The sequence below is a fragment of the Danio rerio genome, chromosome 21, assembly GCF_052040795.2.
Source record: "Danio rerio strain M-AB ecotype USA chromosome 21, GRCz13ab, whole genome shotgun sequence".
In the NCBI taxonomy this organism is placed as follows: Eukaryota; Metazoa; Chordata; class Actinopteri; order Cypriniformes; family Danionidae; genus Danio; species Danio rerio.
In genome coordinates this window covers 4,210,841-4,235,161 of record NC_141041.1, presented here as the reverse complement: position 1 = coordinate 4,235,161, position 24,321 = coordinate 4,210,841, and the positions used below count along the sequence as shown (strand labels likewise).

The 24,321-nt window shown below is 36.7% G+C and overlaps 2 protein-coding genes across 4 annotated transcripts in view; both read left to right on the top strand.

Moving 5' to 3' along the window:
* Positions 1-4,488, top strand: part of atp8b1 (ATPase phospholipid transporting 8B1) — a 77,223-nt gene extending 72,735 nt beyond the window's left edge. The window contains exons 28-30 of one of the 2 annotated variants that reach the window (XR_015519769.1): positions 1,450-2,578; positions 2,682-2,779; positions 2,878-4,488. Coding sequence is in view for 1 of the 2 variants with exons in the window: in XM_087300467.1 (XP_087156593.1) it covers positions 1,450-1,680 (231 nt within the window). In the remaining variant the exon portion in view is untranslated. Of the gene's footprint in view, positions 1-1,449 lie in introns of both variants that reach the window. The other variant, XM_087300467.1, reaches the window with a different exon arrangement.
* Positions 4,489-7,137: 2,649 nt separating this feature from the next.
* The window catches only part of dym (dymeclin), a 137,971-nt gene continuing 120,787 nt past the window's right edge, over positions 7,138-24,321 (top strand). For both annotated transcript variants that reach the window (XR_015519787.1, XM_087300498.1), the window contains exons 1-5: positions 7,138-7,340; positions 11,044-11,241; positions 17,350-17,402; positions 17,733-17,826; positions 20,923-21,056. Coding sequence is in view for 1 of the 2 variants with exons in the window: in XM_087300498.1 (XP_087156624.1) it covers positions 11,099-11,241; positions 17,350-17,402; positions 17,733-17,826; positions 20,923-21,056 (424 nt within the window). In the remaining variant the exon portion in view is untranslated. The remainder of the gene's footprint in view (positions 7,341-11,043; positions 11,242-17,349; positions 17,403-17,732; positions 17,827-20,922; positions 21,057-24,321) is intronic.

The window sequence follows — 24,321 nt, the reverse complement described above, 5'->3', positions numbered from 1 at the left end:
AAGCAAAAAATTATTCTTTCCGGTCCTAGGTATATGTAATACAAAAAAATCCACATGAACCAAAAGCTGCAATCATTTTATATATATATATAGTGATGCAGTTACTAGAGAAACAGAATATTAAATGAGACAACAGAAGGCGTGGCTTGTTTTTCTACAGCGAGCTGATTGGATGCAGTAAAGTAGGCATTTCATTCTAAAAGATAGGGAAAAAGGGGAGAGTTATTACAACCTAACAGACTCCTCCTCCTCACCTTTTCTGTTTGTTGTCAGCACTGACAGCTGGAGAGGCATAGTTAAGTACGTTAAAGTGCTTTCACATCTGTAGTTCAGTTCATTTGGTCTTGAGCAAGGGCAATAAATTATATAATATTGCATTTTCTATCGTCTTTGGGTCTTTTTCACACCACACTGATTGCTTTGGTCTGAACCAGTTGAAAAGAACCAAAATGCAGTCATATGACAAAATCCACATCTCTCATTGGCCAGATGTTGTTGAACATCGTTCCTAAACTGCTTATCGATTGGTCAGAATTCACGTGCGGGAAAATGCCAGTGAACTCCTGCAAGTAAACAAACCGTCAGACACAAAATGTGGCTTTTTTACTCTGGAGGGACGACTGCGCTGACTGATTTTATCCCTGCTTTAGACAAACTATACATTTCGAGAATGAAGAGCAGCCACGGCTGGAAAACAATGTTTAATGCATCACTCGTCACTTCAGGAGGAGTCGTGAATTAAATTAGCTAAACTGCGACATGGGCATCTTGCGGAAATATTACCAACGATCCATCAGCTAATGTTTTCCTCTCTCTTTCTGTTGGTAAAGCACTGTCAACAAATATTTTTCCTCCACATCCCATAATGCACAGCGCATTGGCCTACGGCAATTGGATTAGTCCAAAAGGCGCAGTACTTTTTGCTTGTACTGCGCCTGGGAGGTTGGGTCTGTTTTAGTACGGATCATATTCTCACCACAAACGAACCGCTCCAGGGTTCATTTGAAAGCGGACCAAGACCACCTCTTCAAGCAGGTCTCGGTACGATTATTTGGTCCGCTTTTGGTGCGCACTCGTGTACGATTGCTGCATTCACACCTGCCCAAACGAACCCCACCAAGAGGGAAAACGAACTCTAGTGCGATTCAACCCAACTAAATAAGGCAGATGTGAAAGCACCCTTAGATTAGGTACAGACCTAATCTGAGAATTTAACTGAAAACAAACAGGAAGTGCATTTGTAGATTTCAATTAAAGATTAGAAGGGCAAACCATAATTATTTACACAATGACATGCACAGATGAATTATTCGGCACAAAACTAGCAATGTGAGCTCACAAAATCAATATGGTTAGATTTGATTTCATGTGCACTTTAAACTCGTCCTAACAGTCAGTGAAAAGGCTCCATACACAGAACTAAGCTCACAGTGGGTTGTTTTCCTGCAGGTCCAGAGGAACAGGAAGAAATACGAGCTTGAGGATGAAGAAGACGAGAGGAAGAAGAGGAAGCCCACTTTCCAGCGCGGCGGACGCTCTCGTCGCTCTGCGTACGCCTTCTCGCACTCGCGCGGTTACGCAGACCTGATTGCGTCAGGACGCAGCATTCGCCAGCGGCCGCGGGTCCGACCCGAGCTAAGAGACAGCATTAGAGAAGTTCCTCACGCTGAAAACATCTGAAACTGTCACTAACACACACGCCGATTGTGCCTTTATACCCTCAGCACAGCCAATCAGAGGAGGCCATGTGTCATTTAGAGGGGCGGGACTAACCAATGAGCCAATGGGGAATGGGTAATGGGCTTAAAGGGGAAGTACTAGTAAACACTGAAGATCTGAGCTGGTTTTAACGGTGAGCACAGCCTTCATCTCAGGTTCTGATTCTGTGTCTTTTATTTCTGAGTCATGTGTTTGTTTTCTTTTCTTTATTCAGAAAATTCCAATTTAATTCAAAAGGGAGAGAAAGTGTGTGTGTGTGTGTGTGTGTGTGTGTGTGTGTGTGTGTGTGTGTGTGTGTGTGTGTGTGTGTGTGTGTGTGTGTGTGTGTGTGTGTGTGTGTGTGTGTGTTTAAATGTTTTTGTAATTTTACCTTCTATTGAATTGTAAAGTGTGTATGTTTGTGTGTGTGTTGTGTGTGTTTGTAATTTCACCACCAAATTAAAATGTGTTGTGTGTGTGTGTTGTGTGTGTGTGTGTGTGTGTGTGTGAATGTGTTCATAATCTCACAAACTTCTAAAGTGTGTATGGTTGCCTGTATGTGTGTGTTTGTAATTCCATCAACAATTAAAATGTAAAGTATGTGTTTGTGCGTGGGTGAGTGTGTGAGTGTGTGTGTGTCTGAATGTGTTTGTAATCTCACCAACAATTAAAATGTAAAGTGTGTGAGTGTGTGTGTTTGTGCGTGTGTGTGCGCGCGCGTGCGTGAGTGTGTGAGTTTGTGTGTGTGTGTCTAAATGTGTTTGTAATCTCACCAACAATTAAAATGTAAAGTGTGTGTGTGTATGTATGTGTATGTGTGTGTGTTTGTAATCTCACCAACAGTGTGTGTGTGTGTGTGTGTGTGTGTGTGTGTGTGTGTGTTATTCCACCCACAATTAAAATGTAAAGTGTATATGTTTGTGTGCGTGCATGTGTGTGTCTCTAAATGTGTTTGTAATCTCACCAACAATTAAAATGTAAAGTGTGTGTGTGTATATGTATGTGTATGTGTGTGTGTTTGTAATCTCACCAACAGTGTGTGTGTGTGTGTGTGTGTGTGTGTGTGTGTGTGTGTGTGTGTGTGTTATTCCACCCACAATTAAAATGTAAAGTGTATATGTTTGTGTGCGTGCATGTGTGTGTCTCTAAATGTGTTTGTAATCTCACCAACAAGTAAAGTGTGTATGTTTGCGTGTGTGTGTGTGTGTGTGTGTGTGTGTGTGTGTGTGTGTGTGTGTGTGTGTGTGTGTGTGTGTGTGTGTGTCTGACTGAATGTGTTTCTAATTTCAACAACAATTAAAGTGTAAAGTGTGTATGTTTGCGTGTATGTTTATGTCTGTGTGTTTGAATGTGTTTCTAATCTCACCAAATATTAAAATCTTCCTTATTTCTACACCGCAAAAACATATTTTCCAAGTGTATTTAGTCTTGTTCCCACATTAGAAATAGCAAATTGTCCACATTTATAGATCTCTACATGTTCCCGTTCATGCCTAAAGTACAAAACACACAATTATATGATCAAATCCATCCTCAAAACCAAACAATTACCATTCAATATTCATTTACTCAAGTAATTTCACTTCAGGATGAAAAGAAATGCATATTTAATAACAAATATAAAATAATTTGATATGTGTTATGATGATATTCAATTCACAAATGCTTTTTGTCTTCAAGCAATAAGCCCCAAAATGTTTTTTTATTTTTATTTATGCATGAAAATTTAAATATTTATTTATGATAATTAATTTAAACGTAAGTAACACTCTGTGAAATTGATATTCATCTCATTGGAGCATCCTGTTTACATACATTAATGGAAGAACAAGACAAATAATACTGATTGGGAAAATATTAGTTGCAGTGTAATGAAGGCTGTTGATGAGTTTCAGTTTTCTTAGTTATTTTCAATACGTGTCTGCATAAATGTGAACTCTATAAGGAATTATCATCTTGATTTCCATAATCTCCATATGTAAACCTCTTCTTCAGGAGTAGAAGGGCCGAACTTCCACAATCCTCACGGTTTCATTTTTTCAGGGTGTCGGTGCTTTCTTCCTGATGATATTCCTTATAAACCGTGAATGAATGAATGACTTTTAGAGTGGTGAAGCATCATGTTTACATTAATACTCATCTATCGCTCAGCTACCGCTCAGTTTTTATACATAATACCCATTAAATCAGCTTAGAAGGGTTATGGATTATACTTTTAATGCACTCTCTGTGGTGTTTTCGTTCACTGAAAACTGGATTTACTACATTTCCTATGGGATAAGTGGTTGCAAACTGTGTATATAAGCTGGATTTAAAGGTAAACATTACTAAATTGACTTCATTTGATTAATTTCAGCCTATATAAATTGTTTGCAAGCACATACCTCGAAAGAAATGTTGTAAATCCACTGAATGATAGTTTTTTTAGTGCTGTTGTTCTGTGAGTTTCTTTTATATTTGGGTCGTCTCGCCATCAGATACGGCTGAATCACGTTGAGTTTGTTTCCTTCTCTCATCAAAATGACTTTGCACTTTGGTACAGGGATCTGGGAGGTGGACACCTTTCTTATTTTAACCCTAGTTACGTGAACGCTGTTACAACGTTTTTAAGAATCTACGATGTGATGATGAGAAACACTATATTTATTCGGTTGATGTTCACCGAAAGGGCTTCATTCAGCCATATTAATGAGACAAATCTGCATTTACACAGCTCTGCGGATTGTCTGTCTGTAATGTACTGTAATATACTTTGCACAGATGTCTATAAATAAAGAATTAGATACAGAACGTTCGTTTTGAGTCAATGTTTCATGGAGAAAAGTGTCTTAGTTTGATTTTTAACTATAATTCGGGAGAGTAAATTACTTTCAGCAGGATGAAGCGTCATGTCATAAAGCCTGAATCATCTCAGACTCTTTTCTTAAACTTGACAATGAGTTCACTGTACTCAAATGGCCTCCACAGTCACCAGAGCTCAATCCAATAGAGCACCTTTGGGTTGGTGGAACAGGAGATTGGCATCATGGATGTGCAGCCGACAAATCTGCACCAACTGCGTGATGCTATCATGTCAATATGGAGCAAAATCTCTGAGGAATATTTCCAGTAGCTTGTTGAATCTACGCCATGAAGGATTAAGGCAGCTCTGAAGACAAAAGGGAATCCAACCTGGTACTAGTAAAGTGTACCTAATAAAGTGGCCAGTTAGTAGGGGAGAGTGGGGGCTTTTGCAACAAGACTTATTCCTCCATTCAAGAATGAGCTCGAGTGAGGATATTCATAATTCATCTTCTCAGTTAGACCCTGAGAGATCTGAGAGAAATCAGCCATTTGTGAGCAATCCTTAAGTATAAAACTCATTTTGAAGTCATTTTGTAATGTTCAGAAAATGTCTAATACTGTCTAATCTGTTTTTGTGAAACATTATTTACTTGTATAATATAAATATCTGTTTTCTTAGCTTTAAATAGTTATAGCTATTAAGTGTTAAAGCTATTTTATCTTCCTTTAATCATGGTCAAAAATAAAAACATGCTGTTCAGCTGTCCCAAATCACAAAATTCATTTATAAGCTTGTCTTATTAACAATCTACAACTTTAATTTGGTCACAGTTTAAATGTAATTTAATTTGAAAGAGTTAATTGTTTAATTTATTCATTCATTTCAAAGTTTAAAGAAATAGTTTAGTAAAGGGTGGATTAACGGAGAGAAGACATATTTTACAACATAACAGTTTTAATAACTTGTTTCTAACATCTCATTTCTTTTCATTGGTGACAGTTCATGACTGAAAATGTTACATGTGCATGCTGAAAGTTAACATTGTGCAGCCATAACTGCTGATCTAAATTAGGTGATGAAGAATGATCAAAATATATGAAGAGTTCATTTGCATTTGTTCAACTACACAAATAAACTGCAGTGAACAAAAATATGCAATATCATATATGCATCGTACAATTGGAAGAGTTTCCTTAATTAATAAAGCGACTAAGCCGAAAATAAAAATGAATGAATGATTGAATATTATATTATATTAGGCTATGTTATTAATTCATTTTCCTTAGGCTTAGTTCTCTCTCTTTATTCCACAGCGGAATCAACCGCCAATAAAAACCATAAACACTCACACACACATACGACCAATTTGTTTCTAACATCTCATTTCTTTTCTTTGGTGACAGTTCATGACTGAAAATGTTACATGTGCATGCTGAAAGTTAACATTGTGCAGCCATAACTGCTGATCTAAATTAGGTGATGAAGAATGATCAAAATATATGAAGAGTTCATTTGCAGAAGTAGATGACTCCATTTGAGTGATTTTCTGATCCCTTATTCGGGGAATTAAAGAGTACAATAACGGGAAAAACAAAACATGATTTATGGTAATTGCTGACGTTTTTATTTAGTAATTTTTAATTAAAATGTATATATCTATCCAACAACAATAATGACGCTAATAATATTACCTTGTCATAGTGACGTATCATTTTGTTCAAAACAAGATACAAAACACTTTACTGCCACCTAGTGGAATAAAACAAAACCTTCAGAAAGAGCATGGACCAAACAGATCGCAACTACACAAATAAACTGCAGTGAACAAAAATATGCAATAACCTATATGCATCGTATAATTGGAAGAGTTTACTTAATTAATAAAGCGACTAAGCCGAAAATAAAAATGAATGAATGAATATTATATTAGGCTATGCTATTCATTCATTTTCCTTAGGCTTAGTTCTCTTTATTCCACAGCGGAATCAACCGCCAATAAACACCATAAACACTCACACACACATACGACCTATTTAGCTTACCCAAATTTCCCTATAGTGCATGTGTTTGGAAAAACAGAGCACCCGGAGGAAACCCACGCCAACACGGGGAGAACATGCAAACTCCACACAGAAATGCTCACCCAGTCGGGACTCGAACCAGCGACCTTCTTGCTGTGCGGCAACAGTGCTAACCACTGAACCACCGTGTCACGCTATATTGTTTTGTATATTCATTCATTTTCTATATTTTCTATTTGGGTTGGCCCCTCTATTAAGAGGGTCACCACAGTGGAGTGAACCGCCAACTTATCCAGCATATGTTTTACACAGTGAACAGTTTTATATTTTATTTTATTATATTATATTATATTATATTATATTATATTATATTATATTATATTATATTATATTATATTATATTATAAGTCTTTTTTGTTAATTATTTGAAGATTTAATACATTTTAATATTTTTTACGTATTTTCAGCAGACCTCAATAAGTTATAAATATTTCCCAGAAGCGTATTTATAAACTTGAAACGTCAAGTTCTTGAATATTAATGAGTTTGCACCTACCTTCTCACTTTAGCATAATCATTAATATTCAAGAGGCGGGTTTTCCTTGTGATTGGCTCATTCTTCTGCGCGTGCTCGGCGAGGTGGGATGTCACGAGCGTCATTGGCGACGTGGAGACGTATACAGCACAGCAACTTACACTGTTAAACACACTTTACTGGATATTTAACATCACTACATACAACTCATTTACTCGTACTAGTCCGAAGATACAAAGGAGCCTGTGTTACGGAACGAGAGGGGCTTTTCTAAGGCGCTGTCAGCTCTGAAATTTAACAGGTAAGTTAATCTTGCCGCTAGCCTACTAGCATGTTAGCATGTAAGCTAACGCGTTTATAATGGGTTTCTCCATTCACTAGAGTCTGCAGGCTAATTTTTGCTAAGTGTGTTTCTGCACCCTGGACACTTATTAACTTATACATAAACAGTGAAGCACCGAGATGTAGCCATATAAAATGAATATTTAACCGCATTCTGGTTATTTCGTCTGCGTTGAGCGTAAAAGCCGTGAAGAGTGTTATTTGACAGAAAGACAACAGAGGAAAGCTAAATGTGTCAAAGTAAATGAATTAAATATTTACAGGAAGTTTTGAATTGTACATTATTGAGCAGTCTTAATTACAGCGTGTTAAATCATATGTAGTCTGTGTTTATTAGACTGCTGTTGTTTGGGTAGTTCAGTAATAATGGCTATTGCAGTGTCTACATTACTCTCTGTACAACAGAAATACAGTCTAAACATTGGAAGATTATCAGAATTTGAATATGTAAATCATTTACCTGTATATTGTAAGTCGTTCATTAGTTGCTGTATTTACCTAAAATTACCTAAAATCACCTGTAATGTAGATAATTGCATTGCATTGAATATTGAAATAATTAGTATATTACTAATCAGTAATTAGTATTTGTATTTACACAGTATCTCACCTAATAATGAAATGGGAAGCCTTTTTCATTGGACGTTTACAAAAAATTAAACAAGAAACAAGAGATCATATTTGCATATAATATTTGCATGGATGTATGTTTATGTGTCAAAGATGAGAAGACTCGTATTCAGGGTTCACAAGGTGCTGGAAAAGTCATACATTTATGAAAAAGCATTTACCAGGCCTGGAAAAGTTTTGGAAAAACTAATAAAACAAAAATGTTTTGGAAAAGTCATAAACATTTGTTTAACAATTATCTGTCAGGGTTCATACACCTGGAAAAGTCTTGTGATTTTGACATGGCATTTTCCAGGCCTGGAAAAGTTTTGGAAAAACAGAAAACCCACAAAGTTTTGGAAAAGTCATAGAAATTAGTTTATTTAACAAAAACAAAAACAAAATTATTTATTATTTATTTTACCCGAATTAGGGCTGCCTGATATTAAAAAATCTGACAATATGATATTTTGTATTTCTATGATGTATATTGCGATGTGCAACTTGACATGCATTCAAAATTGGAATACGAATATGTGCAGTTAGAAAACATGATGATGGATTTTTTTCTTCTTGGAGGCTTGTGTGTGTGTGGCATGCTTTCACCCGCAGGTGTAAATTGAGTTTCCTTGTAAGTCAAGAAAGTCATGATAAGATCCATCAGAACAGACTGAGTAAACCAGGATGTAGAAAACAGCAGCTTCTCAAGTCAGTTTCACAATCCACATGAGTGTGTGTGTGTGTGTGTGTGTGTGTGTGTGTGTGTGTGTGTGTGTGTGTGTGTGTGTGTGTGTGTGTGTAAAGGGTGTGTTCTTAACAGAAAGGGTGTGTGTTAGTTTCTGTGAGTTCTGTCTATCCATCAAAGACATTTCTTGTGTGTTTATTGGCATAGGGGCCATTTGCTCAATGTTTTCAAAATAAAATGTGATGATTTGTATGTGTTTTGCCTGTTCATTTACACGACAGGGGCATTTTAATGGCTGAAAGTGCAGAATCTGATGTAAACAACAGGATTCATTGCACGGTTAATGGTCCGATTGATTAGTACAGCCAAAAAGATGATTTTCAGCAGCCATAGTCAACAAAATATGCACATTTTGTCAGTTCTGTGCTATTGTTTACATTCTTTGCCTCCAATATGGCCGTATATATTTACTATATTTATTAAACAGTTTAACTATGTTGATTTTTTTTTAAAGTGTGAAAACAAATTGTAAAAGGTAAATCAATATAAAATTATAGTCGGTACGGTGGCTCAGTGGTAAGCACTGTTGCCTCACAACAAGAAGGTCGCTGGTTCGAGTCCCGACTGGGCCAGTTGGCATTTCTGTGTGGAGTCTGCATGTTCTCCCTGTGTTGGTGTGGGTTTCCTCCGGGTGCTCCGGTTTCCCCCACAGTCCAAACACATGCGCTATAGGTGAACTGGGTTAACTAAATTGGCTGTAGTGTATGTGTGTGTGTGTGTGTGTGTGTGTGTGTGTGTGTGTGTGTGTGTGTGTGTGTGTGTGTGTGTGAATGAGTGAGATTTCCAGTACTCTGTTGTGGCTGAAAGGGCATCCCCTGAGTAAAACATATACTGAAATAGTTGGCGGTTCATTCCACTGTGATTACTCCCAATAAATAAGGGACTAAGCCGAAGGAAAATGAATGAATGAATTTAAAATGATGTTAAATTGTTGGTTATTTTGACGAATTTCAGCAACTCTAATCTATTGGTGGATCACATGTGAATGACATCTTGATCCCGCCCTCACACCAGTAAAAACCAATCAGGGAAAAGAACAGATGAGGAGGGGACTGGAAGTTATTTTGCTTAAAGATATCATGGACACATGAGTTTAAATAAAAATGTTAGTGGATTAAACCTTTTGTAATAGGGCTGCACAATATATCATTTGAGCATCGATGTCCCAGTGTGTGTATTCGCAATGGAGGATTAGATTGATTAATAGAGATTATAAGGTAAAGATATTATTAAATCCTGTGTGTGTGTGTGTGTGTGTGTGTGTGTGTGTGTGCTCGTGCATGCGTGCGTGCGTGCGTACGTGCGTGCGTGTGTGTGTGTATATATATATATATACATATACATACATACATACATACATACATACATACATACATACCTACATACAGAATTATTAGCCCCCCTGTTTATTTTTTCCCCAATTTCTGTTTAAAGAGAGATTTTTTTCAGCACATTTCTAATCATAATAGTTTTATTTACTTATTTCTAATAAATTATTTATTTTATCTTTGCCATGATGACAGTAAATAATATTTGACTAGATCTTTATCAAGACACTTCTATACAGCTTAAAGTGACATTTAAAGGCTTAAGTAGATTAATTAAATTAACGAGGCAGGTGAGGGTAATTAGGCAAATTATTCTATAACGATGGTTTGTTCTGTAGATTATCGAGAAAAAATACAGCTTAAAGGGGATAATAATTTTGTCCCTAAAATGGTTCATAAAAAATTAAAAACTGCTTTTATTTTAGCCGAAATAAAACAAATAAGACTTTCTCAAGAAGAAAAAATATTATCAGACATACTGTGAAAATTTCCTTGCTCTGTTAAACATCATTTGGGAAATATTTAAAAAAATAAAAAAAATAAAAGGGGGGCGAATAATTCTGACTTCAACTGTATATTTCATTAATTATAGAATGAAAACCATGTTATTTTACATTTGATTGTTCAATTTCTGTACTTAAATACTGTTACACTCCTAAGAAAACCATAAAGCACTGTTTATTTCACTTCTATTTATTTATTTTTTACATAATTTATTCTAATTTATGCAGACACACTCTTTAGAAAAAGACTGGATCATTCCAGTTGATCTCAATTAATCAAATCTTCCCAATTAGAGCTATTGAAATCATCTGGTTAATTATTGCTGTATTCATATTGTAATATATATCACTTAAAACATGACAATGTCATGTTTTTCCAATATTGTGCTGCCCTAATTTATATTATGTAAATTAATTCAGTGAAAACATGTTGATTTGGTGTTGTTGTTAAAGCATGTGTCTCTGGTGCTGCCGCAGGTTTGTGTGCGTGGAGATGAGGCGTTAAGACCGTCTCTGGGGGATTCTGGGGCTGATGATGGGTGCAAACACCAGTCAGGTGAGCGACCTGTCGGAAAGCCAGAGCATCCGCACTCTGATTGGACCAGACGCCATTTCAGAGAACGAGCCCTTTTGGAACCAGCTGATCTCATTCACCTTCACAAGCCCCACCTGCAGGTGAGAGGAACATCAATGATGTGCTACAGTAAACCCTTTTCACAAGACTGTTATGATGCGTTTAACGGCAATTAGCATCAAATCCTTGAAAGTTTTTATGTTTAAAGGAGTGATTGAATTGGAGATTTGTTTGTTTTGCTCTTTGAGAAATTGCTCGAACACTTCTCTGTCAGAAACTGTGATAGTTATTTAACCCTTTGCGAGATTTCTATGAGTAAAGAAACAAAGACTTTTGATTTCTGTCATATATACAAATGTTACTTTAATTAAATACTATTTTATTTTCTTTATTTAATTTTATTAACCAGTTAAACTCTGCGTGCCTGGTACCGGGGACAAAATGAAATCATCAGGCGAATAAATATAGATTTAAGAGGTCTGTCTGCATCAATAACACCATATGACCAACTGGGTGAAAGCTTAGAATGTCTATTTTCATCTGATGCACATCACTTTAATATTTGTTGTACTGAAACGAAGTTATTTACACTTAATTTACACTCGATGTATAATATCTCGAACCCCCCCCCCCCCCCCCCCCCCAAATTATGTACATTGTTCAGTATGCATATTTTTCACATCGCTAATATTAGACACATATTGGCAAGTAATACATCAAATCAAAGCTCTCATTCCCAATAATAAGGATCTATCGTTATTTTTATTGATTTACAATCACATATCCAACAGTCTTCAAATGAATCATAAAGTATAAACTCGTTTTTTGTAAAATTGATTATTTACTCCGTGAGCTGCCAGAGATAGCACAGATAGCCAAACAAGCTACATCATCTTTTACCTTAGGTTGTCCTCTGCAAAATGAGTTCATTTTCAGCGTGTTTGAGGAAGTGTGCATCAGTAAACCCCTGCTGTGTCTTGTAAGTGCCAAACGCAACAAATAAGGGTCATGATATTCCAAAATTCGGGAAAATATACCTATCCACATGTATCATATATCATTGAAAGGTAAGATTCTTGGCTTTACGCTGATGTATCGCGAGCCTTGATCAGCCAATCAGTGACTGAGATACTGAGTGAATAGGTAGGTGAGTGAGGAGTTTGCGTATTTAATAAACTATGACAGTTTGCGTTCACTGAACAGTAAGAATGATTAATAAATCCATATGAAACAGACCCTTAAAAGTCACGTCTCGCTTTCAGTTTCGGGCTTTGGCGCGTTTCGCACTCACACTACAAGCGTACCGCGCCAAAGCCCAAGTGAACCGCGCTCAGGCACACCTCTTCCAACCGGGCCTGGGCCAGCCAAGTGAACCATGCTTGAGCCTGATTAAGTGCACTCACACTTCTCAAACGATCCGGAAAACGGGCCTGGTCACGGTTCGGATAGCATAGTGTGAGTGCGCTGAATCGGGCTCAGGCACGGTTCACTTGGCCGGCCCAGGCCCGGTTGGAAGTGCGCCCTAAAACTCAGCGCGTGCCCAAATCGACACTCCCATATCATCCCTATTTTGCTCCACTGACAGTCCACCCTAAACAGAGCTAAACACACCCACTTTCCTGACCTTTTCCAAAGTAGAGGTGTGAAAACACCCTGCTGAAACGGGGGTTTCATTGCCCTTTAAATGCCATTCTCTCAATATTTAGATCTTTTTTTTTTTTAGATGATTCCAGATAGTTTCAAATAATTTGACAAAATATTATTAACAAACCATACATCAAGGGAAAGCTTACTTATTCTGCTTTCTGGTGATGTATAAACATACGGTCATGAAAAACCTGGAATTTTGACATGCCATTTTCCAGGCCAAGTTTTGGAAAAACTAAAATATCCACAAAGTTTTGGAAAAGTCATGAAGATTAGATTAACAAATATTTATATACTTAAATATAGGTTAATTGTTATTACTTCTTTTTCTGTCCATGGTCAAACACATACTGTCACATTATTAGTGAGCATTATCTAACTCAATTTTACATGGATATAAAGATTCTTTTAAACTAAATGTTGTATGTTTTATGACATGCTGTAATAACTTTGAAGATGCATAATTTTTCATACTATTTACCATGTATACATAGACATTACATGAAACATTAGGTCATGAAAATTTGCTTGAAAGTCCTAGAAAAGTCATTGAATAATCGTAGTAAAATGTGTATGACCCCTGATAAATCTCAGTGTCAAAAGATTTACCTTTATGAATGGTTTAATGATCGAGGGTCACATATAATATTTTCACGCTTATTTGAACACAAAGGTGTGAGTTTGGGTCACTTTTATAACAAGATCCACAATTTATAATGACATTCGATTAATCTGTTGTCAACAAAAATGTTTCCTGTAATTGTGTTTTACTTTCACTGTTCTCTTAAATAAATGTAAATAATTAAAGTAGTATTATTTATTGCTAAATTATCTTTTAATTATACAGCATTTTGCTTTATGGAATTAAATGTTTTGACAATATACCAAGAATAATTATCATTAAAATATATAATGTAAATATTAATATTAAAATATGATATGTAATCTTAACTGTAGCATAATACATTATTAACAGAAGCTGGGAATGGCAGTGAAGCTAAATTAACATGTTTATCAATTTATAAATGAATCCAGCACTCCGACTCCCATGGCACTTGACATTTCTAGCAAAACAGCAAAGCAGAAAACACAAATACACAATGCTCCCTCACTGAAGATGACGTCTCTGCTGTGTGTTTATTTAGATAGTTGTAAAGTAGATGTCTCTTACTGTATTTTGTATGTTGTGTGTTTTTTGTCATATGTGGGGATTTTTCTGCTAATGCTTCGACTGAATGTGGATGTGGATTGATGTCATGAGCTCAAAGTGGATGTGTGTCAGTTAATCAGAGAAAGACACCAGAGGGAGCCAGAGAATCACCATTTCAACATCTTTTTGTGTAGAACAGTGGTAGGGAACCTATGGTTCGCGACCAAAAATATGTGGCTCTCCAGCTGAGAGGCAGTCTCTCCCTTCAATAATATTTTACAGTTTAAAAATGATAACTTTCACTACTTGCTATATGCTGTACAGTAGTAATATATGCATGCATGCATGTAGTAGTATTATATAGCCCAATGGCTCTTTAAAAAAATGGATTTGCCAAAAAAAAATGCCTCTTTGCTAAAAAAAAAAAGGCTCCAGACCCCTTTTGTAGAATGTTCATTATGATCAGGGCAAGACTATTTCTGTGCAGAATTTTATAAAAAAATCTGCTGTTTTTATTTATATTTTGGGAGTATGGCAACTAAAACTTGAACTATGAAATAAAAAGACCCCCCTTTTTAACTTTTATTTAAGGTTTTTAATGCAAATCTAATTAAATCCATTTGCTGTTAAACAAAGCATGTGTCATATAATATACTCTCTCAAAAGATTTACACAATTGATTTGTTTTGGGACAATGTGACGCCCCTTTCATACTTCAGCTTCAACGCTTCCCATTCACTTTGAATGGGTGACGTCAAGCGTAGCCGAACTGCATTTTGGATCCGTCGGTGCCACTTCAGAGGCGTTGCTTGCTGCAGAAGTTGTGACTTGCTCAACTTTTCAAGCGCCGACGATTGCGTCAGCCAATCAGATTGCTGTATGCAAATACACCGGCTCAGACAGTAGTCAAATGCTGACTAATTTCATTGGCTGACTCTGCTATGACGATCGTGTCAGCCCCAACTTCAAACATGCCCTTTGTCAAGCGTTGACGCTAAAGCTCCCTGTGAATGGGGCGTGAAAGAATTAAGTTAATTTATTAGTTTTTACAAATGAAAGTGAATTAAACAAAAAAATTGCCGCAAAAAACCCTAAAGATTTGTGTTTTTTCAGCTCATTTTAAATAAGTGGTTTAAACAGATGGTAAACTTCATAGATTACATTGACTTAAAGAAATAAAACAATACTTCACAAACTGTATTGTGGTTAAATCATATTAACATGTACAATTTGGTTCATTACATTTCTGAAGTTAAAATAAAAACTACATGAATATATATTTATACATGTTTAGTAAAGTAAATAAACAGATTCAATGATTGGCTAAAAATTTTGTGGAAATCTGCATATTTTTGCTTGTGCAGCAGATTCTGTTTGGCACTAATTATGACTTGGATAAGTTTTTCTGGATTAATCAGATATAGTTAACTTGCATTATATTGTGTTTTTCCTAAATGTGCTTCATACACACCTAAAGTCCAAAAGGTTCTGAAAAAGGAAACTTTCATGTGATTTTTTTTTTAATTTTTAATTTTTTTTAAATCAGATTCAGAAAGAGCTTTATTTCGAGTCTTACATTTTATTTCAATTTGTCTCAGTGTTGGGAGTTTCCAGTACAGAAAGCACAAAAATTATAAACATTTAGTGCAAACAAAAATAGAAAATAAAAACATAAATAACAATAATAATTTAAAAAAGACCCCCTGTCAAATTAATGTGGGTTTTGAGGGTCTGAATTTGCAAAGTTGTATTAGCATACTAAATCTATGCATTTTTATAATTTTTTTTGTTTATTCTTCCTGGTCAAAACAGACATGAATGCATTGTGAGGGTTACAGGCATTTTAAAGGGGTTATTTTGGGGTTTCAATACAAATTCAGAGTAAAAAAAAAAACTATTAAAGGTGACATGGTGGCTCAGTGGTTAGCACTGTCATCTCGCAGCAAGAAGGTCGCTGGTTCAAGTCCCGGCTGGGTTAGTTGGCATTTCTGGGCGGAGTTTGCATGTTCTCCCCGTGTTGGATTGAGTTTCCTCCGGGTGCTCCGGTTTCCCCCACAACCTCTTATAAATGTGAATTTTGCATAATCACTCCCCATTAATACCCAACAATGTGGAATTTGTGCCTTATATTTTGTATTTAGCAACATTTCACAGTGATAGCAGGGTTCAACGCTAAGGATTTCTTATACGGGTCTGATCGGGCCATTAGTTGAGATTTTTACTTGCCCTGCCAAAATTTTCACTGGCCCCACCAAAAAAACTAAAAAGTTAATAGCTATTTCTTAGCCACATATTTTAAATAGTGGCAAAATTATGCCTGTGAATCTAGAATTTAAACATTTTAAATATGTTAATAAATGTATGATGAGCAAAATTCAAGATTTTATGCAAATGAAAGAGCAGTATGAAAAATGTGCTGGTATTTTAATTCAATTCTAAATAATTTTGAGAAAAATGGCTTGCCAAACTGACAACTCTTTTTTTTTTTTTAATTAATTAATTTTTTTTTCAGTTTCTTAAATTTGTACCCATGTAATTGTCTGCTTCTAAGACTTTAGAAACATACGTTTTCTTTTAGCCTCATTGTTTAATTTTGCCGCCATGCTCATTTTTCGCTGTACTGGTTGTTGCCAGGTTACAAAAAAAAACATGCTTATTGTTACTGGCCGATAGGGGCCAGTAACAATCCTGTCTACTGTCCCGAGTGTCTTTCACGCTGGCCCCGGGCCACTGGGCAGTCCTTATTGTTGAGCCCTGGATAGGACTGTAACAACTGTTCAATTGGGTAGTTGCTGCCTAATAGTAAAGGAAATTGGACGTGTAATCCATAGGTTGCAGGTTCAATTTAAGTTAATAAAAAATGTTTTAAGTCAACTCTATGAAGTAGAAACCTTATAAAGTTGTGTTCAATTAAAATGAACTGTTTAAATAGGGTGGCACGGTGGCTCAGTGGTTAGCACTGTTGTCTCAAGGCAAGAAGGTCGCTGATTCAAGTCCAGGCATGCGCTTTAGGGGAATTGAAGAAACTAAATTGGCCGTAGTGTATGAGTGCGTGTGAATGAGTGTCTATGGATGATTCTCACTACTGGGTTGCAGCCGGAAGGGCATCTGCTGTGTAAAACATATGCTGGAATAGTTGACGGTTAATTCCGCTGTGGAGACCCCTGATGAATAAAGGGACTAAGCTGAAGGAAAATGAATGAGTGAATGAATTGTTTAAATAAAGAGCATCAGACAATAAGTTTTCAAGTGTATATGATCCTAATCTTCCTCTCTCTCTCTCTCTCTCTCTCTGTCTCTCTCTCTCTCTGTCTCTCTCTCTCTCTGTCTCTCTCTCTCTCTGTCTCTCTCTCTCTGTCTCTCTCTCTCTCTCTCTCTCTCTCTCTGTCTCTGTGTGTGTGTGTGTTTGCAGTGCTGATGCTAAACTCCTGGAGGAGGCTGTCGTCCCGCTGGCCAAGACTCTGAGTATGTGTGTGTTTCTATGAGTGATTTACTGCCGTTTCATTATAGTCCAGACACGCACTGATTTCAGAGCCTCTGTCTTGTGAAATAAAGCTCTGTAATTGCAGGCGCATGAAGCCACAGCATTCAGACTGATACCGATCACATGTCAGCTTTGCTTTTATCACGGACTGTGTATAATTTATAGAGTTTATTGATCCATTTTTTTTTAACAACTAAATCACAGGGATCTTAAATGTGTTGAGTTGATCTGGTTTAGTAGCACGTACAGTTACATGAACAGCCTTAAGTTGGTATGGGAATGATGTTTTGTGTTTTTGATCATCTTCATAGTTGAGAATAACCCCAGGTCCGGGAACTTCGGGGCGTTGGTGAGAGTTTTTCTCAGCAGAACCAAAGAGCTGAAGATTTCCACAGAATGCCAAGAGTAAGTCAGAAACCTCTACATTGAGGTGTGCTTATTTCTAAGGCTTTTAATGTGTTTTTTGTGTCATCTGTTATTGAACTATGAACACTGTAAAAATATTTGTTAGTGAACAGATTCTGTATTTAAAATTATTTTTACTGTTTTTTCTGTTTTGTCAATAACATTATATATATATACTCGCCAGTCACTTTATTAGGTACACCTTACTAGTACTGGGTTCTACCCAATTTTGCCTTCAGAACTGCTTTAATCCTTCGTTTCATAGATTGAACAAGGTACTGGAAATATTCCTCAAGAGATTTTGCTCCATATTGACATGATATGGCATTGATTTGTCGACTGCACATCCATGATGTGAATCTCCCGTTCCACTACATCCCAAAGGTGCTCTATTGGATTGAGGTCAGGTGACTGTGGAGGCCATTTGAGTACAATGAACTCATTGTCATGTTCAAGAAACCAGTCTGAAATGATTCACGCTTTATGACATGGCACACTATCCTGCTGGAAGTAGCCATGAGAAGATGGGTATGCTGTGGTCATAAAGGGATGGACATGGTCAGCAACAATACTCAGGTAGGCTGTGGTTAATAATTGGTACTAATAGGCCAAAAGTGTCAAGAAAACATCCCCCACACCATTACACCACCACCACCAGCCTGAACCGTTGATACAAGGCAGGATGGCTTCATGCTTTCATGTTGTTGACATCGAATTCTGACCCGACCATCCGAATGTTGCAGCAGAAATGGAGACTCATCAGAGCAGGCAACATTTCTCCAATCTTCTATTGTCCAGTTTTGGTGAGCCTGTGTGAATTGTAGCCTCAGTTTCCTGTTCTGAGCTGACTGGAGTGGCACCCGGTGTGCTCTTCTGCTGCTGTAGCCCATCTGCCTCAAGGTTGGTCATATTGTGTGTTCAGAGATGCTCTTCTGCAGAGCTCGGTTGTAGCGAGGGCTTATTTGAGTAACTGTTGCCTTTCTATCAGCTGGAACCAGTGTGGCCATTCTCCTCTGAACTCTGGCATCAACAAGGCATTTGCGCCCACAGAACTGCTGCTCACTAGATATTTTCTCTTTTTCAGACCATTCTCTGTAAACCCTAGAGATGGTTTTTGTAAAAACCCCCAAAAATCCTCATTCTGATGCTTGGTTTAAACTGCAGCAGATCGTCTTGACCATGTCTACATTCCTAAATGCATTGAGTTGCTGCCATGTGATTGGCTGATTAGAAATGTGCATTAACGAGCAATTGGACAGGTATACCTAATAAAGTGGCCGGTGAGTGTATATACAGTGATCAGCATATAAGTAAACCCCGCACAAATCTGTTTTCTATAGGATGTTTTATAATATTATATTTGTACATATACTAATCTAATGAAATAACTTATGATAATAGTCCCAAAATTAGTAGCCCAAATGTATATGTGAGGGAAAAATATTAAATAACAACTTTAAAATGAGCAAAAATCAAAAACAAAAAATGTATGAAGGTGACGCAGTGGCGCAGTAGGTAGTGCTGTCGCCTCACAGCAAGAAGGTCGCTGGTTCGAGCCTCGGCTGGGTCAGTTGGCGTTTCTTTGTGGAGTTTGCATGTTCTCCCTGCGTTCGCGTGGGTTTCCTCCGGGTGCTCCGGTTTCCCCCACAGTCCAAATACATGCGGTACAGGTGAATTGGGTAGGCTAAATTGTCCGTAGTGTATGAGTGTGAATGTGTGAGTGTGTATGGATGTTTCCCAGAGATGGTTTACAGCTGGAAGGGCATCCGCTGCGTGAAACTTGCTGGATAAGTTGGCGGTTCATTCCGCTGTGGCGACTAAAAAGGGACTAAGCCGAAAATAAAATCAATGAATGAAAATAAATGAAATTGTTGGAATTTTGTAGTTAGTAATTTGTTTTTGGAATATTTTGCATTCACTTAAATATATTATATTTCTATTTCTAAAGATGTTTGGTGACTAAAATATTATTTTAATAGATATATCCCTTTAATAAATCTGTTTTGTTCTAATGCACTAAAATATATGACCTATGTTTACTGAGAATTGGTCAAAAATGTTATTTATTTATTATTTATGCAGTATTTTAATTAGCAACAATTACATTTAAGCTTAATGAGTCTTCTGTGTTTAAGTTTCTATTTCAATATGATAATAAATGTAAATGAATGTCCCAGTTCTCAGATCCTGAGATTTTATTTTTCAGAATTCTTAAAATATCTTTTCCCACACAGGCTTTTCCCAACATTATTTCACTAATCGCTTCGGACGATTTAATAAGATGTTTCTGATATGATTTTCCCATGGGAATAGCAGCGTCTCACACATCTGATGTTTGTGCTGAAAGTGTTGCTGAAGCATAAATCCAGATGAGGGAGTGACTGAAGCGCAGATTTATGAGAACAGATACAGCCTCAGCTGATGTGACGGCTGCAAACGTTTATCATTACAGCAACCCATAATCATATAGTCACCACTGCAGCGTCTGACAGCATGTGTGTGTACTTGTTTATGTGGTTTACGAGGACACAAAATTGTATAGTGACATGGACATGACCTCTATTAGGTCGGTAAATGAGGACTTGCTTTGTGTCCTCATAATTAAAGAAACAAAAATGCTTTAAAATCATACTCAACGGGATTTTGACATTCAAATTTTTCCTTTGAGGGTTTAAGGGGCTTAAGGGGAAGGCCATATAATAATAATAATAATTTTTACATAAAATAATATTGTAAATATTGTAAAAAAGCTGAAATCGCAAAATACAGTTTTATACTGGGCGACCCAGTGGTTAGCACTGTCACCTCAGAGTAAGAAGGTCACTGGTTCAAGTCCCGGCTGGGTCAGTTGGGATTTCTGTGTGGAGTTTGCATGTTCTCCCTGTGTTAGCGTGGGTTGTGCTCCAACACAATTCAAACACATGCACTATAGGTGAACTGGATGAACTAAATTGGCCGTAGTGCATGAGTGTGTATGTGTGTGTGAATGTGAGATTGTATGGGGCTTTCCCAGTACTGGTTTGCAGCTGACAGGGTGAAGCTGCAGTTCACAGTCAGTAATCATCTTTCTCCCTCTCTTTCTGTTTCTCTCTGTAGTCAGTTGTTCATCTGGCAGGCCCATAATGCTCTGTTCCTGGTGCGCTGTTTGCTGAAGGTCTTCATCAGGGAGATGAGTGAAGAAGAGCTGCATCTACAGTTCTCCTACCAGGAGAGGGCGCCGGGAACATATGGTATGACACACTCATTCAACGCTTACACTGGATTCATGTCCACTTTTTGAGCTCCGTTATGTGGCCCTCATATATAGAGCAAGATTTTTGGTAACACTTTAGTTTAAGCAGCAATTCTCTCTATTAATTATTGGCTTATTATAAGGATATTGGCTGTTTATTAGTACCTCTAAAGCACATATTCTGCATGATTTTATTCTACATTCCTAATCATAGCCAATACCTTAACCCAACCGTAATAACTATTAACAAGCAGCAAGTTAGGAGTTGATTGAGCTAAAAGTCATAGATAATGGTTCGTTAATACACAGAATTGTACTTTAAAATAAAATAAAGTGTGACCAGATTTATACCTTGTTAGCAAATTGTAAACAGAACAGATTTAATTGTTGTTTTTTATAATAGAAAATAAGATAATCAACATATTTTAGATGATAAACATATCATCTCCTAGTGTAATATTTTACATCAGTGGTTTTCAAACTGTGGTATGTGTAACACTAGTGGTAGGCGGGGTTACTTCTAGTGGTGCACGGAGGAATCGCTGGGTAATGAAAAAAATAAGAGAAAAGTGAATACAATTTTAATCATTTGATGCGTACGATAATGCCGATGTGATCAGTATTGGCTGTTCTCTAAAGCCTGTTATCAAAGCACTGTGCTTAACATGTTTATTTTCCCTCATCCACACTGAGACGGAGCAGCTGCGTTTTAGAATGAAAACAGCCTCTCCAGCGTTTCCAAAACGCTCCGTTTTTGGCGCTCGTGTGCCGTAGTGTGGACGGATGGTGTAACCGTAGCAAAACTTTTGCGTTTTCAAACTAAAACGCATTAGTGTAAATGGGACCTTAGCTTTTCAGAATGCTGCACTGTGAGTCACGTGACAAGAACCGACCAATCAACTTCATATTTTATGTGGAATATAATTTCGGTAGACTACTTATCTCAGACAAACACAGAACACCCAAACTTCAGTGCTTTTTAATTTTCTCCATGAATAAAACTTGTATCAGAGCTGCAGCAATGTTTTGTCAGCTTGACATCCTCTGAGGAAAAACGGGTTCCCTACCAATCTACATACAAGTCAGTGTTTAGATTTCAAAAGGTTTTACAAATATGTCATATGCACATGCACAATATATTTCAAAATTTATCAAAAATGGTATAAGTATGAATATGAATAGAGACTATTTTTTCTGAGGTGGTACTTTGTGAAAAAAGTTTGAGAAACACTGTTTTAGATAATAAACATGATCTAACATGACCTAAAAAAATCATTATACTGCATGCACACTTTTATAGCATTCATTCATTTTCCTTCGACTTAGCCCCTGATTTATCAGGGGTTGCCACAGCAGAATGAACCGCCAACTATTCCAGCAAATGTTCTATACATCGGATGCCCTTCCAGCCGCGACCCAGTACTGGGAAACACCCGTACACACTCACATTCACACACACACACTCATACCCTATGGCAAATTTAGTTATTCTAATTCACCTATAGTCCATGTTTTAGGATTTTGGGGGAAACCAGAGGACCCGGAGAAAATATATCCCAAAATCTGACTTTTATGTAAAGACATAAATACTCCAGACTAGTCCTTACATTATCTGTGTGAAATAATACATCATTTGTCTCTGTTTTGCTCATTTATTTTAGGGTATAGGCTACATTTTTTTGTGTATAGAGCAGATTTATTTATTAACTTACCTATTTATTTGTTGTATTTATATCCTATGATTTATGCATTTTAGTCTTTTTCTTTTTTGGTTGGTAATTTGGGTTGTCAAAATAATTTTTCATAATTTTACCAAGGAAATATTTCTAAAAACAAAGTATGACATTTTTATTTATTAATTGAAGCGTTATTTCAATAATAGCCTTTCTGTGCTCTCTCTCTAGTGTAGTTCTTATTAATAATGGTTAAAAGACAAAAATAACAGTCTTTTTGAGCACTTGCTAAACTCAAATTCTGTAAACAGTAAACACCAAAAGGACTGTCTGGATCTCTGTCTGTGCGTCCAGACAGTTTCTCAGTCGCTCAATGTGTCACAACCTTCAGCCAAATGCTCCCGCATATGAGCACAAATGTCATCTCTGACCAGTCACTGTAATCATTATACAACTTCACTGACCTCAAGAAACTTCCTTCAGACTACACTAACTATATTCATCCACCACATATTTAAATGTGCATTTTAGAATATTGGAAAAACTTAATCTTAATGGAAACACCAAGATGTGGCAACATTTATGAAATGCATTTAAAAAGCTTCTGCACACTGCAGGAAAAACATTTTACCTGATAAGAAAACAACTATGGAAACACAGTGACCGAATAAATACCAGCATACACATCAAAAAAGTCATGTGATCTGTTTTTAACAGATTATGTGATAATAAAAATGGTTTTAATGAGACAGCACATAATAATGCACAAACCAGTGTTTTGTAGTGTTAGCGATATACGAAATTTTCAGATTGTCATATCAGCGGATCGCATATTCATTTTAGACTGTAGGCCTACAAATAAAACTTTTCCCTGAGCTCAGTCAAATGTTCTTTGATTAGTTATTAATAGTCTGTTCAACAGTTCAATAAAGCCAAAACGAATGTTAAAATGCAGGCTGTAATTTAATTCAATGTATATAAGCTAGTTTAAATAAACAAATAAAATATACATTTATAGCCTATGAATAAATATAGGCCTAACATTTTGTAATTAAATAAATAGGACATTTTCTAAACAAATGTGTTTATCATTTCATAGAATTAAACACAAATAAGACACATATATTCCATGTTTTTAAAGAAGCAGTCAATGCATGCACTCAAAAAATAGGCTGTAGGCCATCTTAAAACTTAAATAGGCTTTTAATAATGGATATAAATGAAAAGTAAATAACTGAAAGCAAGAGAGAATCTTGCAGGAGTGCTCTCTCAAATGACCAATGATTGTGTATTACCGCAACACATCAGCTCTTATTCATTCATTCATTCATTCATTTTCTTGTCGGCTTAGTCCCTTTATTAATCCGGGGTTGCCACAGCGGAATGAACCGCTAACTTATCCAGCAAGTTTTACGCAGCGGATGCCCTTCCAGCCGAAACCCATCTCTAGGAAACATCCACACACACATTCACACACACACTTATACACTACGGACAATTTAGCCTACCCAATTCACCTGTACCGCATGTCTTTGGACTGTGGGGGAAACCAGAGCACCCGGAGGAAACCCACGCGAAGGCAGGGAGAAC